At 42.7% G+C, this 16,873-nt stretch overlaps 1 protein-coding gene and 1 non-coding gene across 4 annotated transcripts in view; both read left to right on the forward strand.

The window, feature by feature from the left end:
* Positions 1 to 16,873, forward strand: part of KIAA2012 (KIAA2012 ortholog) — a 107,588-nt gene that overhangs the window by 61,021 nt on the left and 29,694 nt on the right. For all 3 annotated transcript variants that reach the window (XM_053215568.1, XM_015075915.3, XM_027053206.2), the window contains one exon: positions 8,331 to 8,468. In XM_053215568.1, the coding sequence (XP_053071543.1) occupies positions 8,331 to 8,468 (138 nt within the window). The remainder of the gene's footprint in view (positions 1 to 8,330; positions 8,469 to 16,873) is intronic.
* LOC113598331 (U6 spliceosomal RNA) lies at positions 15,540 to 15,646 on the forward strand. Its single transcript, XR_003419007.1, has one exon. It is a non-coding gene; the product is annotated as a U6 spliceosomal RNA (small nuclear RNA).

Raw genomic sequence — 16,873 nt, forward strand, 5'->3', positions numbered from 1 at the left:
GTTTGGGCCTAGCACTGATTTCTAAGAGAATTAGCTGTCCTCATCTCCCCACCCAGAGAAGTGGGCTTTGCTCCCTACCTTTTGTTACTCATTTCCAAACGCATGGTACAGAATTTTTCCAGGTTCCATGCTGGTCCCCTCTCCCTCTTCTTTCCCTCCTCTCCTCCTTTCTCCCTCCCTGGATTTGTAAATAGTTTTGGTTGTGAAGCTTGATTCAAAGGTTTTTTGAAGATCTAAGCAAACTTCAACTTCTGGTTCAACCTCACCCACAGGATTATTTTGTCAGCCCCAAATTCCATTGACAATTTAAGGATAATTTACTGAGAGGGGTTTGTTTTTAATTACAAAACCAGGCTTTTATTACTTGAATTTTCACTGTGACTGTCATTTATTCCAGGACATCTGTATTTATTAATCTATTGGCTGCTAGTTCCAACTAGACACATGATATGTGCCTAGTTGATTTCTTTTTCTTTTTATTATGGAAAATTTCAAACACATGCAAAAGTAGAGGGGCTAGTATAATGAACCTCCATTATATTATAAGTATCTACAGTTATCTCCCCATTATCTTGAGAGGGTCTTTTTAGATGGTAATTACAGCCAATGTTTTTGAGGTTTACTATGTGCAGGGTTTAGGATTATCTCCTTTAATCCTTACAACATCCCTATGAGGTAGGTATGGGTATTATCCCCATTTTACAGATGAGGAAACAGATGCCACAACAGACAGAATCCCATTCAACATGTGACCTGCACTTGTGAAGAAGCCTGCTGGTTTGGGAATCCCACAAAGCTGCATTTAGATCCCTGCTTCTTGCATCCTGGCTGTGTGGTTTCAGGAAGGTATTTAACCTCTCAGAGGCTCAATTTCCTCATCAGTAAAGGATAAAAATATGTCCCTCATGGGGTCATGACAAGAATTAGATGAAACAACATATGGAAAGGGATTAACACAATGTTTGTCACTAAGTAATCCCATAATTTACAATAGTAATTATTATTCCATTGCCCTGCTCTCTGCTTGAAAGCCATTATAAAACAGAAGTTGGGGAGTTTATATATCTAAGGGGTCAGATGTGGAAAATGAGAAGCTTGAAAAGCAGGAATAATTTAAAGCACTGTGAGCCAGTCTACCTAACCATTTTCCCCCACCCCCCATTACACCCAACCACCAAGCCCAAATATCCCCCCAACCAAGTATCCATGCTGTCTGGATTTTGTTTCACTGCTTACAGGTCTACCTATTAGAGATTCCTTTGGGTTTCTCATATCTCATTGTGATTTTTTTTTAATTGTTTCCTGTCTTGCACCCAAGGAAGCACAGCTGAAGGCCTGGGACAGGGGGGAGGCAGAGAATTTTGGCACCAGGAGCACTGGATCCAGCAGTGCTGCCCAGGAAAACTTAGAAGTCAGAGGACAGGAGGACCCAAAGGAAAGGAAGGGGCAGGAAAGAAAGAGAAAGGAGGTTTTTGTTTCTCTTCTTCCAGTCCTCTGCCATCCCAGCACTACCAGGGCTACTTCAGCTTTTTAGTCCAGCTAAATTATGGGTTAGATCAACTTCAATGGGCCAGTGTAGAAATCAAAGCAACATGGGCATCATTTCTTTTTCTAGTGAAAATCGGCTGATTTTAAATGACCTATTACAGTGGAATCAGTTTGCAAGTTGAGATTCCCTGTCTCTCAGTTGTCTGTCAGATTGGAAAAGTCACACCAGATCCAATGTAAAAAGGAAGTCACACAGTTTGGGGTTAAAGTGTTGGGTTAGAAGCAGGTAGGGACTCGTTCAGATTTCCCATTCTGCATCCCACCACCTCCCGTCTCCCAGTCGAAAATAGGATGTCATCTCTCAATCACAGGCACAGTTACAGCCTGAAGACAGCCAGACACCCCCTCACAGAAAAAGCTAGTTTCTACCTCCCCTGGGGCAAAAGAGATCACTATTTTGGCTTAAAATTTTTCTCCTCCAGCTCCTGCTAAGCCAGATAAACAATGATTCTGTTGTGTCAACAAAGCACTTAATTAAACTGAAGACAATATCAATTGGAACTGATGGATAAGATTTACTTCCAGATAGTAAAAGCCCTGGAATTAAGGTGTCCTGGGTTTCATTATTCAAATGCTCCCTGAGTGGAACATTATTCAAATGCCCCATTTTATAGGTAGGAAAACTGAGGCATAGAAAGCTTAACGAAATGACAAAAGTCAATAAATGAGTTTCTCACAAAAGCTAAGACTGGAGATTGCAGTGTTTCTCTTCCTAATCTAAGTTTGCTAGCTATGAGGCTAATTTGTTAAACACTCAGGAGGATGTCAGATCCTTTTCATAGAGTTGAGGCATAAAAAAGTAGATAGAGACCAAAATTTGTGACAGGAGGAAAAATAAGAAGGCTCTTCTCTGGTTTCCAACCAAACTGTCTCTCTACCATGCCTCCTTGCACAGCCCTCCTAAAACTGTCCACTCAGCACATCTCACCAGCAGCAAATTGCCTTTAGAACACAAAACACAGGCCAGGATGTCAAGTGGCCAAGATGAACAGGATGAACCCAAGTGACAGGCACAGGGACCACAGGGCAGACTTGTGATGAGTGGAACCACACCATGGCTTGGGGTCCTTTCTCCTCAGAAAGAGCCTATGCAGGCAAATGGGGTTTTGAATTGAGATCCTGGTGTTCCATCAGGCCTCCTAAAGACTAGAGGTCTTCTGTTTCTCCAGGCCAGGGAAACCTAGATTGAGACAAGTTCTCAGAGGAGGACCTAGGGTGGCTGGGGTGGCTGACCTTGCACAGGCAGGGTCTCCTCCCAGTTACCCTGAGTTGATAGTGTATACAAAGCCCCTGGCCCACTGAGATCCCACCCCAGGCAGCCCAGTCATAGGGAGCCCTATAGACCTACATTCCCTTCTTAGCCCCCACTGTGTCCCCATTCCTACTGCATCCTTTTAGTTCCACAGGCTTCCATGGGCAAGAAATAATAGGGCCTGAGAAGGCCAAGTGCTGGGGAACTGGCCAGACCCTTCAGACATCAGGCAAGAGTGACCCTTTCCAGGATTTGGTCCCCACCCCCCCAGCAGGGAACATGGTGAGGAGGAAGTTCAGAATCCTAGTCCTCCTCACCCCTCCCCACCCCCAGTGACTAAATCTCTCAGATCTATTCATCCCAGCTGGGATTCAGAGTCCCCCAACCTCCAGGAAAGTGGAAGGACAGACTCTCAGCCAAGGAGGGGGGCCTGGTGGTCCAAAGGAGAGACTCGCTCTTTTCCTTTTGTTTGCTCACAGGAGGGGACAAATGCCCTGTGTGCACAGAGGTTTGATGTGACAAGTTGATAGACCACATAAGGGTTTCAGCAAAGGCCTCCCGACCCTGCTCTCCATGCATTAAGATAATGATGGGGTGTGTGCCCCAGTACATTTCAGATCTTGGCTACAAAGGCCTTCCTTCCTTCTGTTTTCTTCCTCCAGCTCAGCTTGCCCACAGGTTCCCAGAGACTCTTGGCAGCTTTCTCTCAGGCAGAATGAAGTTGTGAGCTGCGTGGGAGGCAGTTAGACAGCAAGAGTGTTGCAGCCTTCTTAATGAGGGACAATAGCTCCTCTTGGAGCCATTAAGCCACAGCTACAGAGATGGGGAACCCCAATTAGAAAGGAGTGGGAGAAGTAAAGAGGAGGGTCTGAGAGACGCCTGCAGGATAGATCTATATCTTTGGGGCTCTGTGGGCCCCATGGGTAGAGATATAGCTGACTGTGTTTAGGATCTGCTTTCCTTCTTAAGGTAAAACATTCCATTGACTACAGAGCCAACCCTGGGTGGTGACCCTTCAAAATACACAAATTGAAAGAGGGAGGCAAAATTACCAGAGAGAAGGGTTTTTCTTTAAGTTTGTGGCTCAGAGATTATAAGAGTAAGAAAGGAAATTATATTTACTTAATGGACATCCTCTGTAAGTTTTGCTACATTATGTATGTGAGCATATGGATATTTGTATTACAGCCGATAGCTCTCTTTTGTTCTGGCGTTCAACTGAATCACATTATGTTTACAGCAAGATAATAATCCTGGATTTTCCATGGCTCACTCTGTCAGAGTATAAGATTAGCTCTCGAATTCATTAACAGCCATCTCCTTTTAAATGTCAGATAACTTTTTAAATGCCAAGTACTTACGCAACACCTTCTGTGCAATTCAAATCAGCTTTACCAAATTAACTCATTAATCTTTATTGTTTCACTTACTGACGAGAAAGGCTTCCAGGTGTTTTTAGCAGAACATGAAAATATTAAGGTAGTTACAATACAATACAGGTGGGTTTTGATTTTCTGCTAAACATTGACCCTTCCACTGGTTTTGTAATCATTCCCAGCAAAGCATCCATGTAAAAGAAACATAAAAGCTTCAGGCATCTCTCCTTTCTTCTAATTCCCCCATTTTCCTTCCCTTCTATTTTTCCTTGTGTTTTCTTCCCCTTTCTACATCTTCAGATACCTTGACTCCTGTTTGCTATTTATCCTGCTGTCTTTGCTCTCAAAATAGCCCAAGAGCTGCAAGTGTCAATTATGATGGTTCTCCCACCCAGAAACAGAAGGGCGCCTTACAGGATCAGGGATGGAGCTCAAAGGGCTGCTTAGAACAGGCCTAGAAATCAGGAATTCCACTGTCCTTTCAGAGAACCCCTACCTGGTTTTACCTCTGAATAATCAGATACAGGCTGCACTGACTGCTAAAGATAGATCCTTCCAGAGTTGGCTTCTTCTTGTCCCCCAGTTTTCTGTTCAAGTCACCCTGGAAAGGTTTTCCCTCATCACCCAAAGGCAAGTCCCACCCCTCCCCATCAACTTCCATCTTATCCCATTTCACTATCTTCATAGACTTATCTAAAATCATCCAGCTTGAGGTTCCTGGGTGGCTCAGTTGGTTGAGCGTCCGGCTTCAGGTCAGGTCATGATCTTGTGGTTCGTGAGTTCAAGGCCCGTATCAGACTTGCTGCTGTCAGTGCACAGCCCATTCGGATCCTTTGTCCCCCTTTCTCTGCCCTTCCCTCACTCATTGTCTCTCTCTGTCTCTCTTTCTCTCAAAAATAAAAATAATTAAAAATAACAAAAAACAAAACAAATAAAATCATCCAACTTATGTATGTGTTTGTTTGCCTGGCACATACAATATCACCAAATAAATATCATTTTAATGAATAAATGAAAAACCATCCCAACACATGGCTTTGTCACCTGATTTTAACTTTCTGACTTTTTCTCTTCTTCTCACCACCTCCCAGAATCCTCTTTATATATTCAATCTTTTCTTTCCTCCAAACCCCCAAACCCCCTTTCACTATCATTTATTTGTTAGAACAGTTGAATGTAATAAGGAAAAACAGTTCTTCACATTCCAGTGACTAGAGAGCCTTCACTGAAGACATTCTGTCAAGCTAGAATTCATGGCCCCTAATGTTAAAGAGGTGAGCCATACAGTTGGGAGAATTGTTTTATCACAAAATTTATGGTCAGATAATTTGGAGGGACTTTTCTCAAAGCCTCTCAACTGCCCACTCTTCAATCTGAGCTCCACATAAGGAGTTAAAATAAAGTGTGTGACTCTTGACTCTTGATTTCATCTCATGATCTCACGATTTGTGAGACTGAGCCCTGCCCTGTCAGGCTCTGCACTGACAGCATGGAGCCTGCTTGGGATTCTCTCTCTCCCTCTCTACCCCTTCCCTGCTTGCATGCATGCACGTGTGTATGCTCTTTCTCTCTCTCAAGATGAATAAATAAATAAACATTTAAAAAGAAAGATTTATAGGTCAGATGATTTGGAGGGGCTTTTTTTTAATTTTGTTTATGTTTATTTTTGAGAGAGAGAGACAGAGCATGAACGGGGGAGGGGCAGAGAGGGAGACACAGAATATGAAGCAGGCTCCAGGCTCAGAGCTGTCAGCAAAGAGCCCAACATGGGGCTCAAACTTGTGAACCACACCAACATGACCTGAGCTGAATGAAGTTGGACGCTCAACCAACTGAGCCACCCAGGTGCCCCTTGGAAGGACTTTTCTCAAAGCCTCTCAACTCCCCACTCTTCAACCTGAGCCCCATATAAGGAGTTAAAGTAATTCTAACCATTGGAACTGGCTGTGACTATGCTTTTGTCTTCTGGGCTAACACAAAACATTCTCTGGAAGATAATGGAGAAGTTTCCCTCAAATCAGTATTGTGTGATTTCTATTATTCCACCCAGTGATTCATGCATGATTTTGGAAGCTAGAAAGCTTCAAATTTTTTGTGTGATTCTAGCTCAGACCAAATGTTTTCATTTGATCTAGAAACAGGGAGGGGCTATCTTACTCCAAGAAGCTAATCAGATATATGACTGAGATGACAAAAAATTGGATATGTAATTGTCCAGGAAAGTCTTTATCTCTAGCCATATTTCAAAACAAAGGAAATGGGTGGGGGCGTGCATCAAAATGATGGCTGCTTCTTGGGGCCCAACAGTTAATTCATCATTAATACTTTAAAGTAATATAAATGTTATAGGAGGGGGAGTTTATAATGGCCCAGAGAGACAGACATCTGAGATTTAGTCTACTAGAAAATATGGAAATGATCAAATCCACACCCAGGGTGATCTCATGGCACACTAGTGACCCCAGCAAGTCAGCCCTAAAGAATAACAAATAACTTTCTTCTTTGTGAAGGAGGAGCCAGTGCTATGCAGAGGATAGGCCTCTGGAGATCAGCACGTACTTCCTGTTAACGATGTTCTCACTGGCTCTACCCATTGTAATTGAATTGGGCTATAACATGTAGCTTGCGCCCAATGTGATTGTTACTCTTTTGTTCAGCAAATGTGTATCAAGTATCTGTTTGTTTCCATACCCTGTGCTAGGCACTACTGTTACCTAAAAACAGCACAGTCATGGTTCTTGCCCTCATGGAGCTTGTAGTCTAGTGGGGAGGGGAGTTGGCTGCACAGCATGAGCATCATTGTGGGCAATGAGGGAAGTGCTCAGTGCTCTGGATGTCACGGAAGGTACATGGGACAAGCAAGCCAGACCGGAAGGATGAGGAGGAACCCGAAGGGAGGAATGCGTTCCCAGGAGGAGGAAGGACAGTCTCCAGGAACTGACCTTGGAAAGGTCAGTATTGATGGTAGTTCTTTGCACTTGCTATTCCCACAGTGAAGTAAACAGTTCCTGCAGAGAGCCCCACAGAAACCTTCCCTGACCTTCTTCAGAGCTTTGCTCAAAAATCACTTTCTTATGGGGCCTTCCTGCTTAAAATTGCAGCCTACACTGCCATCCCAGCTACTCCTTACTCCCCTCTCTGCTTTATTCTTCTCCAAGTCACAAATCACTGGCAGACATAACTTATGTTCCACTTACTTGTTATCTCTTCCCTCTCAATGAAATCTATGTGCAGTTTTCATGGGGCTGGAGACTTGTTTGCTTCTTGCACTGCTGTATCTGCTCTACTGGGCATAGAAAAGGCACTCAATAAATATTTCTTGAATGACTGAATGAGGCAGGAGAGATAGTCCAGGGCCAGGCAAGAAGGGTCTTATAAGCTTTTTAAGTGGGTTGGCCTTCATGCTGAGGGCAAGGGCCTTTGAATGTTTTAAGCAGAGTGGTATGGTCCACTTTGCATCTTGGAGAGATCAGCCAGGTTGCAGTATGGAGCATGGGCTGGAAAGCGACATCAGATCAAACTTTGTTGTGTTCTGAATCATGACATCATTTTCATGTTGTGGTAACAGGAGAGAGAGCATGGCCCGAGACATTTAGGCCCCTGTATTAGCCCATTCTTCCTTCCTTGTTGCTAGATTCGTCCAAATCACTCCTCCTAGCACATCAAATACATTTTAAGGTTGCAAATAAACTGGAGTATTGCTGTAACTTTATCTGCAAGGTAGATTTGATAACCATTTGTGGAAGCTATATGGAGTCTGGGGCACACGGTAATTACCAGCTGCATAGCTTTGGGCTAATTACGTTAAATAACTCTCAGAGCCTGCAGTTCCTCATCTGTGAAATGGGAATACCAAGAACTGCCTCACAGGGTTGTTATGAGCATTCAATAAAATGATTACAATCCTGAAACACAGGAAGGTCCTTTTTTCCACTTTCCTATTACACTGACCCCAGGTATGAATTAATAACCAGTCTTGGATTATCCTCTATATATATATGGGTCCCCTGTGTCTTCAATGATAAAAATAGGTGTTATGACTAGTGTTCCAATGATGAAAAATTACTTTCTATAAATATTTGGGGATTTAGACTAGCTCTTGTCGCACTGTATATCATTCCTATGAAAGTTGGGCTTTCTGCTTCTCTTCACAGGGAGCCCAGCAGTCCTTGGAGGCAGCAGCTCAGAAGAGAGGAGAGCCTCAAAGTTGTATAAATAAAGGGCTGATATGTTCAAACAGAAAAGAATTTTACACGCGCAAGCTGCACATCGACATGACGCCGTTCCTGAAGGTGATCTCACACTGAGAAGACGAGGAGTTTTATAGACACATACACAGGCATCCCAGTTAATACATTTCTGCATGGTACAAAAACAGCTTCAGAAGTCCCTCAGAGTTCCTGCTTTATCAGAAAGGACAGAAAATAGGCAGTTTGTAGCAGATGAAGGAAGAACAAATTAGGACGGTAATCACAGCCAGCCATCGGGGACAAATCAGTTGGGTGTCTGGTTTGGGTGGTGGGGGACAAAAAAAAAGAGATGAGAAAGGATAACCTTGAACTACCTCATAAAACAAACAAATATAATTCATTTTATCTTGACAGTAGCTAAAATAATTGTTACTGTTTTATCACTGTAACTGAGTAGAGCTGGTATTCTGACTGGAGAAGACTTATTTTTGGTAACTATTTACAAGTCAACTGCATATCCTCTTTGGATGTCTGACCTTATTGTCTGTTCTCTGAGAGTTCATTATTCTCCTAAGCTCAGTTTCATATCTAGTTAAGGGTACTGAGAGTTGCTATGGTGGGGATGTCATTTGTCCACCTTTGCAATACTCTGTCCTGCCCCAGCATCTAACACAGTGCCTGGCACATGGAAGGTGCTCCCTAAATGCTCCATAAATTGACTGCCTTCTTATCCAACAGCCCTTTGGGCTTAGGGTTCTCTTCTTACCCATTCTTTGCCCCCCTCGGAGCTAAATGGACCAGAAATAAATGATCAGGGAGTAAAAGAAACTAATCAGGAACAAAGCAAGGCTCCATAAATTGACTGCCTTCTTATCCAACAGCCCTCTGAGCTTAGGGTTCTCTTCTTACCCATCGTTTGCCCCCCTCAGAGCTAAATGGACTGGAAATAAATGATCAGGGAGTAAAAGAAACTGATCAGGAACAAAGCAAGCCTTGGCTTAGAAGGATCTCAGATCCTTTATACTACCCTAGAGAACAATATCCCAGGCCCTTGATAGTGACAAGGAAAGACAGAAACAGAGGAGAGGAAACCAAATATATGTAGGTTCGTGATGGTGGCACTATTCAATGCTATAGACTGTCAGAGACTTCAGGGGTCATGAGGGTCACCCTCATAATCTCCGCTAATCCAGAGTTCTCAGGTTACATCTTCTCTGGGCTACTCCAATCCCAGCGAGAACTGACAATGTGGGGCTTTGATGAAGAGTGATGTATTTGCCCCAAATCTGTCTCACTCTGTGGCTGGGCTCTGCTTTCTTCTGTTTCCTCTTAGATAGGCTCTTTCCCCATGTAACAAGAGGACTATTGACTTCTCTTTCTAGATCATTCTGGAACTGAATCTTATTGACCCAAGTTGGGTCACATGCCCATGCCCAAATGAATCACTGTGGCCAGGAAATTGGAATACATTAACTGACTCAGCTTGAGGCTACAGGGACTAAAAGTGGGGAGAGGAAGAATGTTTCAAAAAAGAAAACAGGGTCCTTATAACCAGAATAAGAAAGAATGATTCTGGGCAAGAAAAAAAATGCTACAAGTATTCAAAACAATTACTTTGATTCATTTCTTATTATATTAGTTTCTAGGGCCACCAAACAAAGTACCACAGACTGGGTAGCTTAAACAATAGAATTTATTTTCTCACAGTTCTGGAAGCCAGAAGTCTGAGATCTAGGTGTTGGCAGGATTGGTTTCTTCTGAGACCTTCCTCCTTGGTTTGTAGATGGTCATCTTTTCCCTGTGTCTTCACATGGCCCTCCCTCTGTGTGTGTGTCTGTGTCCTAATCACCTCTTCCTCTGAGGACACAAGTAATATTGGATTAGAGCCCACCCTAATGATGAATGCATCTCATTTTATGTTTTAAAAAAACTTTTAATGTTTATTTATTTTTAAGAGAGAGAGACAGAGTGTGAGCAGGGGAGGGGCAGAGAAAGAGGGAGACACAGAATCCAAAGCAGGCTTCAGGCTCTGAGCTGTCAGCGTGGAGCCAAACGTGGGGCTCGAACCCACAAACCATGAGATCATGACCTGAGCCAAAGTCAGATGCTTAACCTACTGAGCCACCCAGGCATCCCTGTTTTTAAAGACCGTATCTCCAAATGCATTCACAGTCTAAGGTACTGATGATGGTGGACTTCAATATACAAATGTTGGAGGAACACAATAGAGCCCAAAACACCTACACTAATGAAACTATTCTTTTTTTCCTTAGCATCAGTTTAGTTCTCCCTTTAAGGCCTAAAGAATTCTGGTTGGTACTTTCCAGGATGAGGTATCATCAGTATCATCACTATTCATTCCATCTATAGTGAGCATCTACTGCTACTCTGTGCCTGACCCTTTCTGGGCATTTGGAATACATCAGCAAACAAAACAGACCGAGATTCTTGTCCTGCCCCAGGCAACACGTATAGTATGTTCAAAGGTGATAATTACTATGGAAATGAGATAAGTATATTTAGGGAACATCTGGTAACTGCAGAATTCAGAGTATAGAATTTATAATAATTATTTTGCATATTTAATGTCCACAGTGCTTTTGTGGTACACTTTTTGTTCAGTAATGTTGGTACCATGTTACCGAGGGAAGGGGATGATCATCCCTAAGGTCCACTTTCTGGTCCACCCTTTTTAAGACTAACAGAAATTGTAACTCAGTCTGCTTCTACAGGGGACTTATAGGGACACACTAGGCTTTCTGACTCCCAAACTGTCCTTGCCCAAAAGAGCACACCCTTTCTTGCAAATGTTCAGTGTTAAAACTCTCCTTAGGTAGACTTTTTATTTGACATGGTAGCTCCTAGATTCTTAGGAGTTGCCTTCTAGAAAAGGACAAATCTCAGGGCTTGTATAGAAAAGGATGGTGAATTCAAACAGAAAGTTCTGTCCTCAGTTTCTTGAGCTTTATAGAAACCAATTCATTCTACACATGTCATTTGTGTATTTCCTGTCAATCCACACGACATTTCATTCATTTTTCCTAGTGCCTATAGGAAGCATTGCACATTTCAGGGGATAAAGGTGGGAGATAAAAATATCGAGGCTGAAAAGGGAAATGGAAAGAGATGCAAATAATCATAATTGCTAACATTACTGAGCACTTTCTCTGTGCCAGACTCTGTTCTAAGTTTTACATGCAAGAACTCATTTAATTCACAAAACGAATCTAGGAAATAAGTAACATTATCCCATTTTACAGGTAAGAAAACTAAGGCATTGAGAGGTTAAGTAACTTCCCAAATGTCATACAGTTGGTAAATGACAGGAACAAGATAAAGACAGCCCATCTCCAGAGCCCATGTTTTCAACCATCTGCCACAAAGCCTCACTGCAGACACCAAATGAGTGACAGTCATTTCTGTGACTGTGCTTCCTTTTTAGTAAAATGGAAATCATAATACTGGGACCTCCATACCCATCTCTCAATGGTGAGGCAAGGGTCACATGAAACAATAATTTTGAAAGAATGTTCACACCTACAAGAGATTCAACTCATAAAGGAGAAATGAACAAACATTCATTGACTCCTGCTCAGGACCAGGGCCCTCACATATTGGAAATGTATTTAATTTTCCTACCCCTTTCCTGGTGAGTGTATAGATTCCAGCTGTACAGATGAGGAAATTGGGGACTGGTAAAATAAGACAATGATCAGTGACATGGCTGCCAGCAGAGAGAACTGGGATTCAAAGCCATAAAACCCACAATACGTGATGTTGATGCAGTCTATCTACTACATTCCTATGAAAATTTAATTATACATCTTTGTTTTGGCTTCAGAACCTAGGAGAGGAACAGAGATTTAATAATATATTTTAATCTTAACACAAGATACCTTATGATTTTCATAAATTGGTTTTCTTTATTAAAGAAAATGTGTGGGGTCTTTTTTTTAATTTTTTTTCTTTATTTTAAAAAAAAAATTTTGTTAACGTCTATTTATTTTTGAGACAGAGAGAGATAGAGCATGAACGGGGAGGGTCAGAGAGAGGGAGACACAGAATCTGAAACAGGCTCTAGGCTCTGAGCTGTCAGCACAGAGCCCGATGCAGGGCTCAAACTCATGGACCACGAGATCATGACCTGAGCTGAAGTCGGCCGCTCAACCGACTGAGCCACCCAGGCACCCCTAAATTTTTTTCTTTAAATGTTTATTGGTTTATGAGAGAAAGAGACAGAGCATGAGTGGGGGAGGGGCAGAGAGAGAGGAGACATAGAATCCAAAGCAGGCTCCGGGCCCTGAACTGTCAGCACAGAGCCTGACGTTGGCCTCAAACCCACAAGAGGAGATCGAGATCGTAACCTCAGCTGAAGTTAGACATTTAACTAACTGAGGCACCCAGGCGCCCCCATGTGGGATCTTTTAATGCATAAGAAAAGTTGTACTACTGCCTTGAAGTTAAAACTCTTAAAGGAGATACTGATTTTCTTCCATTATTAAGGAGGTCATTTAGATGTATGTATTGTGGTATGTTACACAGACTTTCTAAACGTATTTTCCTAAACAGGCCTTTTAAGAACTCTGTATGTATTTATTATTACTCCATTTCAAAGGTGGAGAGAGTGAGTTTCAGTGATAGGTCATGTGGCTGGCTCCTGGCCCACAGGAGCCCCACATCTGACTCCAGCATCCCATGCTCCTCCAGTCCCCTGGCAGCTCCTCATGAAAGCCTGCTGTGAGCCTAGAAGTACCAGGCTCAGATGGGATGCTGTGCATGAGGGTAGTGGGCAAGACCAGAGGAAGATTCTCCAAGGAGAGATGAGAACTTCAGGTCACCTGGCCGAGCCCCTGTCAGTTGAAGCAATTGAGGCTCAGGGTTTAAGTAACTTGCATGATCTGTAAGGCATGATGTGTAGGAGTCAGGGCTTCCAGGGCAGGCAGTCCGACTCCAGGACCTGCACCCCAGCCACTCAGGCAGCTGTGTCTCATGTCTGGTTTCGGTGCTGCAGTTTGTGTTTACAAAGTGTTTGTTACTATCCCCACCCACCCACAGCCCTATAATACCATACTGCTGCCAGTGCTCTATTTAGAAAGAGCAGTCATATCACTGGTTTGCTTGAAATTCCTTACCATGTCCCCATTGGCCTTCTGGTTAGATCCTGGCATCAAAGATGTATTTCTTTCATAAATAGAAAAATATAACAAATCAATTTTTTTTAACTCCATATTGCAACCGGCAAAACCTGGCCCCTGTCTAATTCACACTGTCCGTGCACTGCAGCCACCCCAAACTGCCCCCTGACCAGCACATGCCTCTTCCTCTGCCAGGAACTGCCCTACCTCCCTTTCTCTGCAAGACTTAGCACCATGTCCCCTGGTAAACAAACATTCCCCAGACTAATTTAGCTTCACCTTCTGAGGTCCTCCAGAAACCTGTCATAATCTGTCACAACATTTATCACACAGCATTGCAATGCTGAGGTTTTATGTCATTTCTCCACAAGCCAGCAAGCTGCTTGCAAATAGATCTTTCATCCTGGTGCCCCCAATGCCTAGTACATGACCTGGCACACAAAAGACACTCAATAAATGTTCATGGGCTGAAGGAACAGATGAAGAGCAAATGACTTGGCCAGAATAACTGAGCTAGGATTGAATTTTCAGTCCTTCAGCTTCTTTGGCACACTCACCAAGTGTCATTACACTTGTTTCAATGTTTCAATCATTCAGTTTAGTCATTGCACTTGTAACTCATATTAAAAATGACAGATTGTAGGGTGCCTGGGTGGCTCAGTCTGGGAAGCATCCAACTCTTCCAGATGAAGTCACGATCTCACAGCTCCTGAAATGGAGCCCCGCGTCCAGCTTTATGCTCAGTGCGAAGCCTGCTTGGGATTCTCTCTTTCCCTCTCTCTCTACCACTACCCCCACCCTACCCTGTGCTGTCTCTCTCTCTCTCTCAAAATAAATAAACTTAAAAAAAAATGACAGGGGCACCTGGGTGTGTCAGTCGATTGGGTGTTTGACTTCAGCTCAGGTCATGATCTATGTCATGGTTCATGAGCCCCACATCAGGCTGGCTGCTGTCAGCACAGAACCCACTTCAGATCTTCTGTCCCCATTGCTCTCTGCCCCTCCCCCACTCACATGGGCATGCACATGCGCTCTCTCTTTCTCTCTCTCAAAAATGAATAAACGTTTAGGGAAAAAATGACAGGTTGCATTTTGTTTAGTTTTAGGTGTTGTGTGTGTGTGTGTATTTAAGTGGGCTTCACACCCAGCATGGGGGCTCAAATTCATGAGCCTGAGATCAAGTACTGGGTTGGGATCAAGAGTTGGTGCTTAACTAGCTGAGCCACCCAGGCACCCCTGTAAAGAGATTATTTTTAACAGTTGTGTAGTATTCCATTGTATGAATTACCATAATGTATTTGACTAGTCCTCAATTGGTAGGACTTTTAGGTGGTTTCAGTCTGTTGCAGTGAATAACCTTAGGTATAAGTCATTTCTCATGTGTGTTCATATATCTAAAACATGACAGGTTTTTTTTTTTATAGTTTTCTAAGCAACAGACAGAATTTCAAATTAAGACCACTTCTTGGGGCACCTGGGTGGCTATCGGTTAAGCGTACGACTTCGGCTCAGGTCATGATCTCACGGTGTGTGAGTTCAAGCCCCGCATCGGGCTTTGTGCTGACAGCTCAGAGCCTGGAGCCTGCTTCAGAAAAAAAATTTTTTTAATAAAAAAAATAAAAAAGACTATTTCTTTTTCTAATAGGGATGTGCCAGAAGGTTCTTTCAAAGTCCCTGACTCTCTCTGCCTCCATCTCCCCATCTGTAAAATGAGAAGAATATTTCTTGCCCCTGAAGGCTCATAGCTACATATTAAGACTGAAGGTTTATTCTTCTTGCCTTTGAAATTCTTCCAAAGGAGCAAGCTTGTTTCTCCCTTTTAATCCAGTTTCCTGTTAGATTAATAGGGCATGTCTTTCCGTTTATCTTTTTTCTACTCTTATAACTTAGCAGTTTACTATGACTGAGGTGGGTTTTCCTGCTGTAATTTTTCAAAAACCTTTCCATTTATTTAGGGATGATTTTTTTTTCTTTACTGCACCAAGACCAAATCCTGTTTGTCTCCAAAATGAGAAATAACAAAAGAAAGAAAATTACTTTGCTCGCTTTAGCAGCACATATACTAAAATTGGAGCAATACAGAGAAGATTAGTGTGGCCCCTGCATGAGGATGCTATGCACATTCCTGAGCATTCAATATTTTCTTGTATACCTGAAACTAATATAACACTATGTTGACTAACTGGAATTAAAATAAAAACTTAAGGGGAGCCTGGCTGGCTCAGTTGGAAGAGCCTGAGACTCTTGATCTCAGAGTCGCGAGTTTGAGCCCCATGTTGAGTATAGAAATTACAAAAAAAATAAGCTTAAAAAAATTTTTTTAGAAACTTATAATAAAAGCAAAAAAGGAAGGAAGGAAGGAAGAGAAAGAAAGAAAATCACTTACCTGCTCTAGCTCTTTTATGTCAGAATCTCATTGGCTACAAACGGTAAGCTAACAAGTGAAAAAAACACAGGGTAAAAAGCTATAGGGTGAGAAGAGAATGTCAAACAAATTAGATTAATTGTCTCTTTCCAGAGCAGCTTGGGTATTTGATAATTAAGTAGAAAAACTGATTGTCACTAAAGGTAGAGGAACTTTAGTCCTAGGAGAAATTTCCAGGGCTGTCCATATCCAATTCCTTCTTTGTAGCTGAAGTGAAGCTAGGGACTCAGCAGAGATCCGCGTGACAAAGACCAAGAGCTGACTTCCTCAGACACATGTGGCTTTACTTAAGTCTTTGACTCTACCTGTCACATCACTTTGGCTACCAACGAGTTTCTCTTCTAATCTCTAGAGGAGATCAGTGACTCTCAATCCTGGCTACATGTTGGAATCACCCAAGAAACTTTAAAAATGCCCTAGTTCCAGGGGCGCCTGGGTTGCTCAGTCAGTTGAGTATCCGACTTCAGCTCAGGTCATCATCTCACAGTTCATGGGGTCAAGCCCTGTGCCAGGCTCTGTGCTGACAGCTCAGAGCCTGGAGCCTGCTTCAGATTCTGTGTCTTCCTCTCTCTCTGCCCCTTCCCTGCTCATGTTCTGTCTCTCTCTGTCTCTCAATAATAAATGTTTAAAAAAATTTTTTTAAATACCCTAGTTCCAGAAAGTCTGATTTTATTGTTTGGGGGTAAATATTAGATATCATACCTTTTAAATAATTCTAACTCATAGCCAGGGTTGCGAACCACTATTATGGAAATTTCTAGATGGTGGATTGCAAGCAATTTGTATGACTGAGAGAAAGAAGGAAGAGAGGATTCAATGTGATAAGAAACCTAATCCGTGGCAACCTTGGAAACTCCACAAAAGGCCAATCTGACCCTTTTGCTTCCTTGCCTTACACCTTCAGTACTTTCCATTTGTTCGAGATAAGACCAAAGCCCTTAATCTGC

This window comes from Acinonyx jubatus, chromosome C1 (assembly GCF_027475565.1).
Source record: "Acinonyx jubatus isolate Ajub_Pintada_27869175 chromosome C1, VMU_Ajub_asm_v1.0, whole genome shotgun sequence".
In the NCBI taxonomy this organism is placed as follows: domain Eukaryota; kingdom Metazoa; phylum Chordata; class Mammalia; order Carnivora; family Felidae; genus Acinonyx; species Acinonyx jubatus.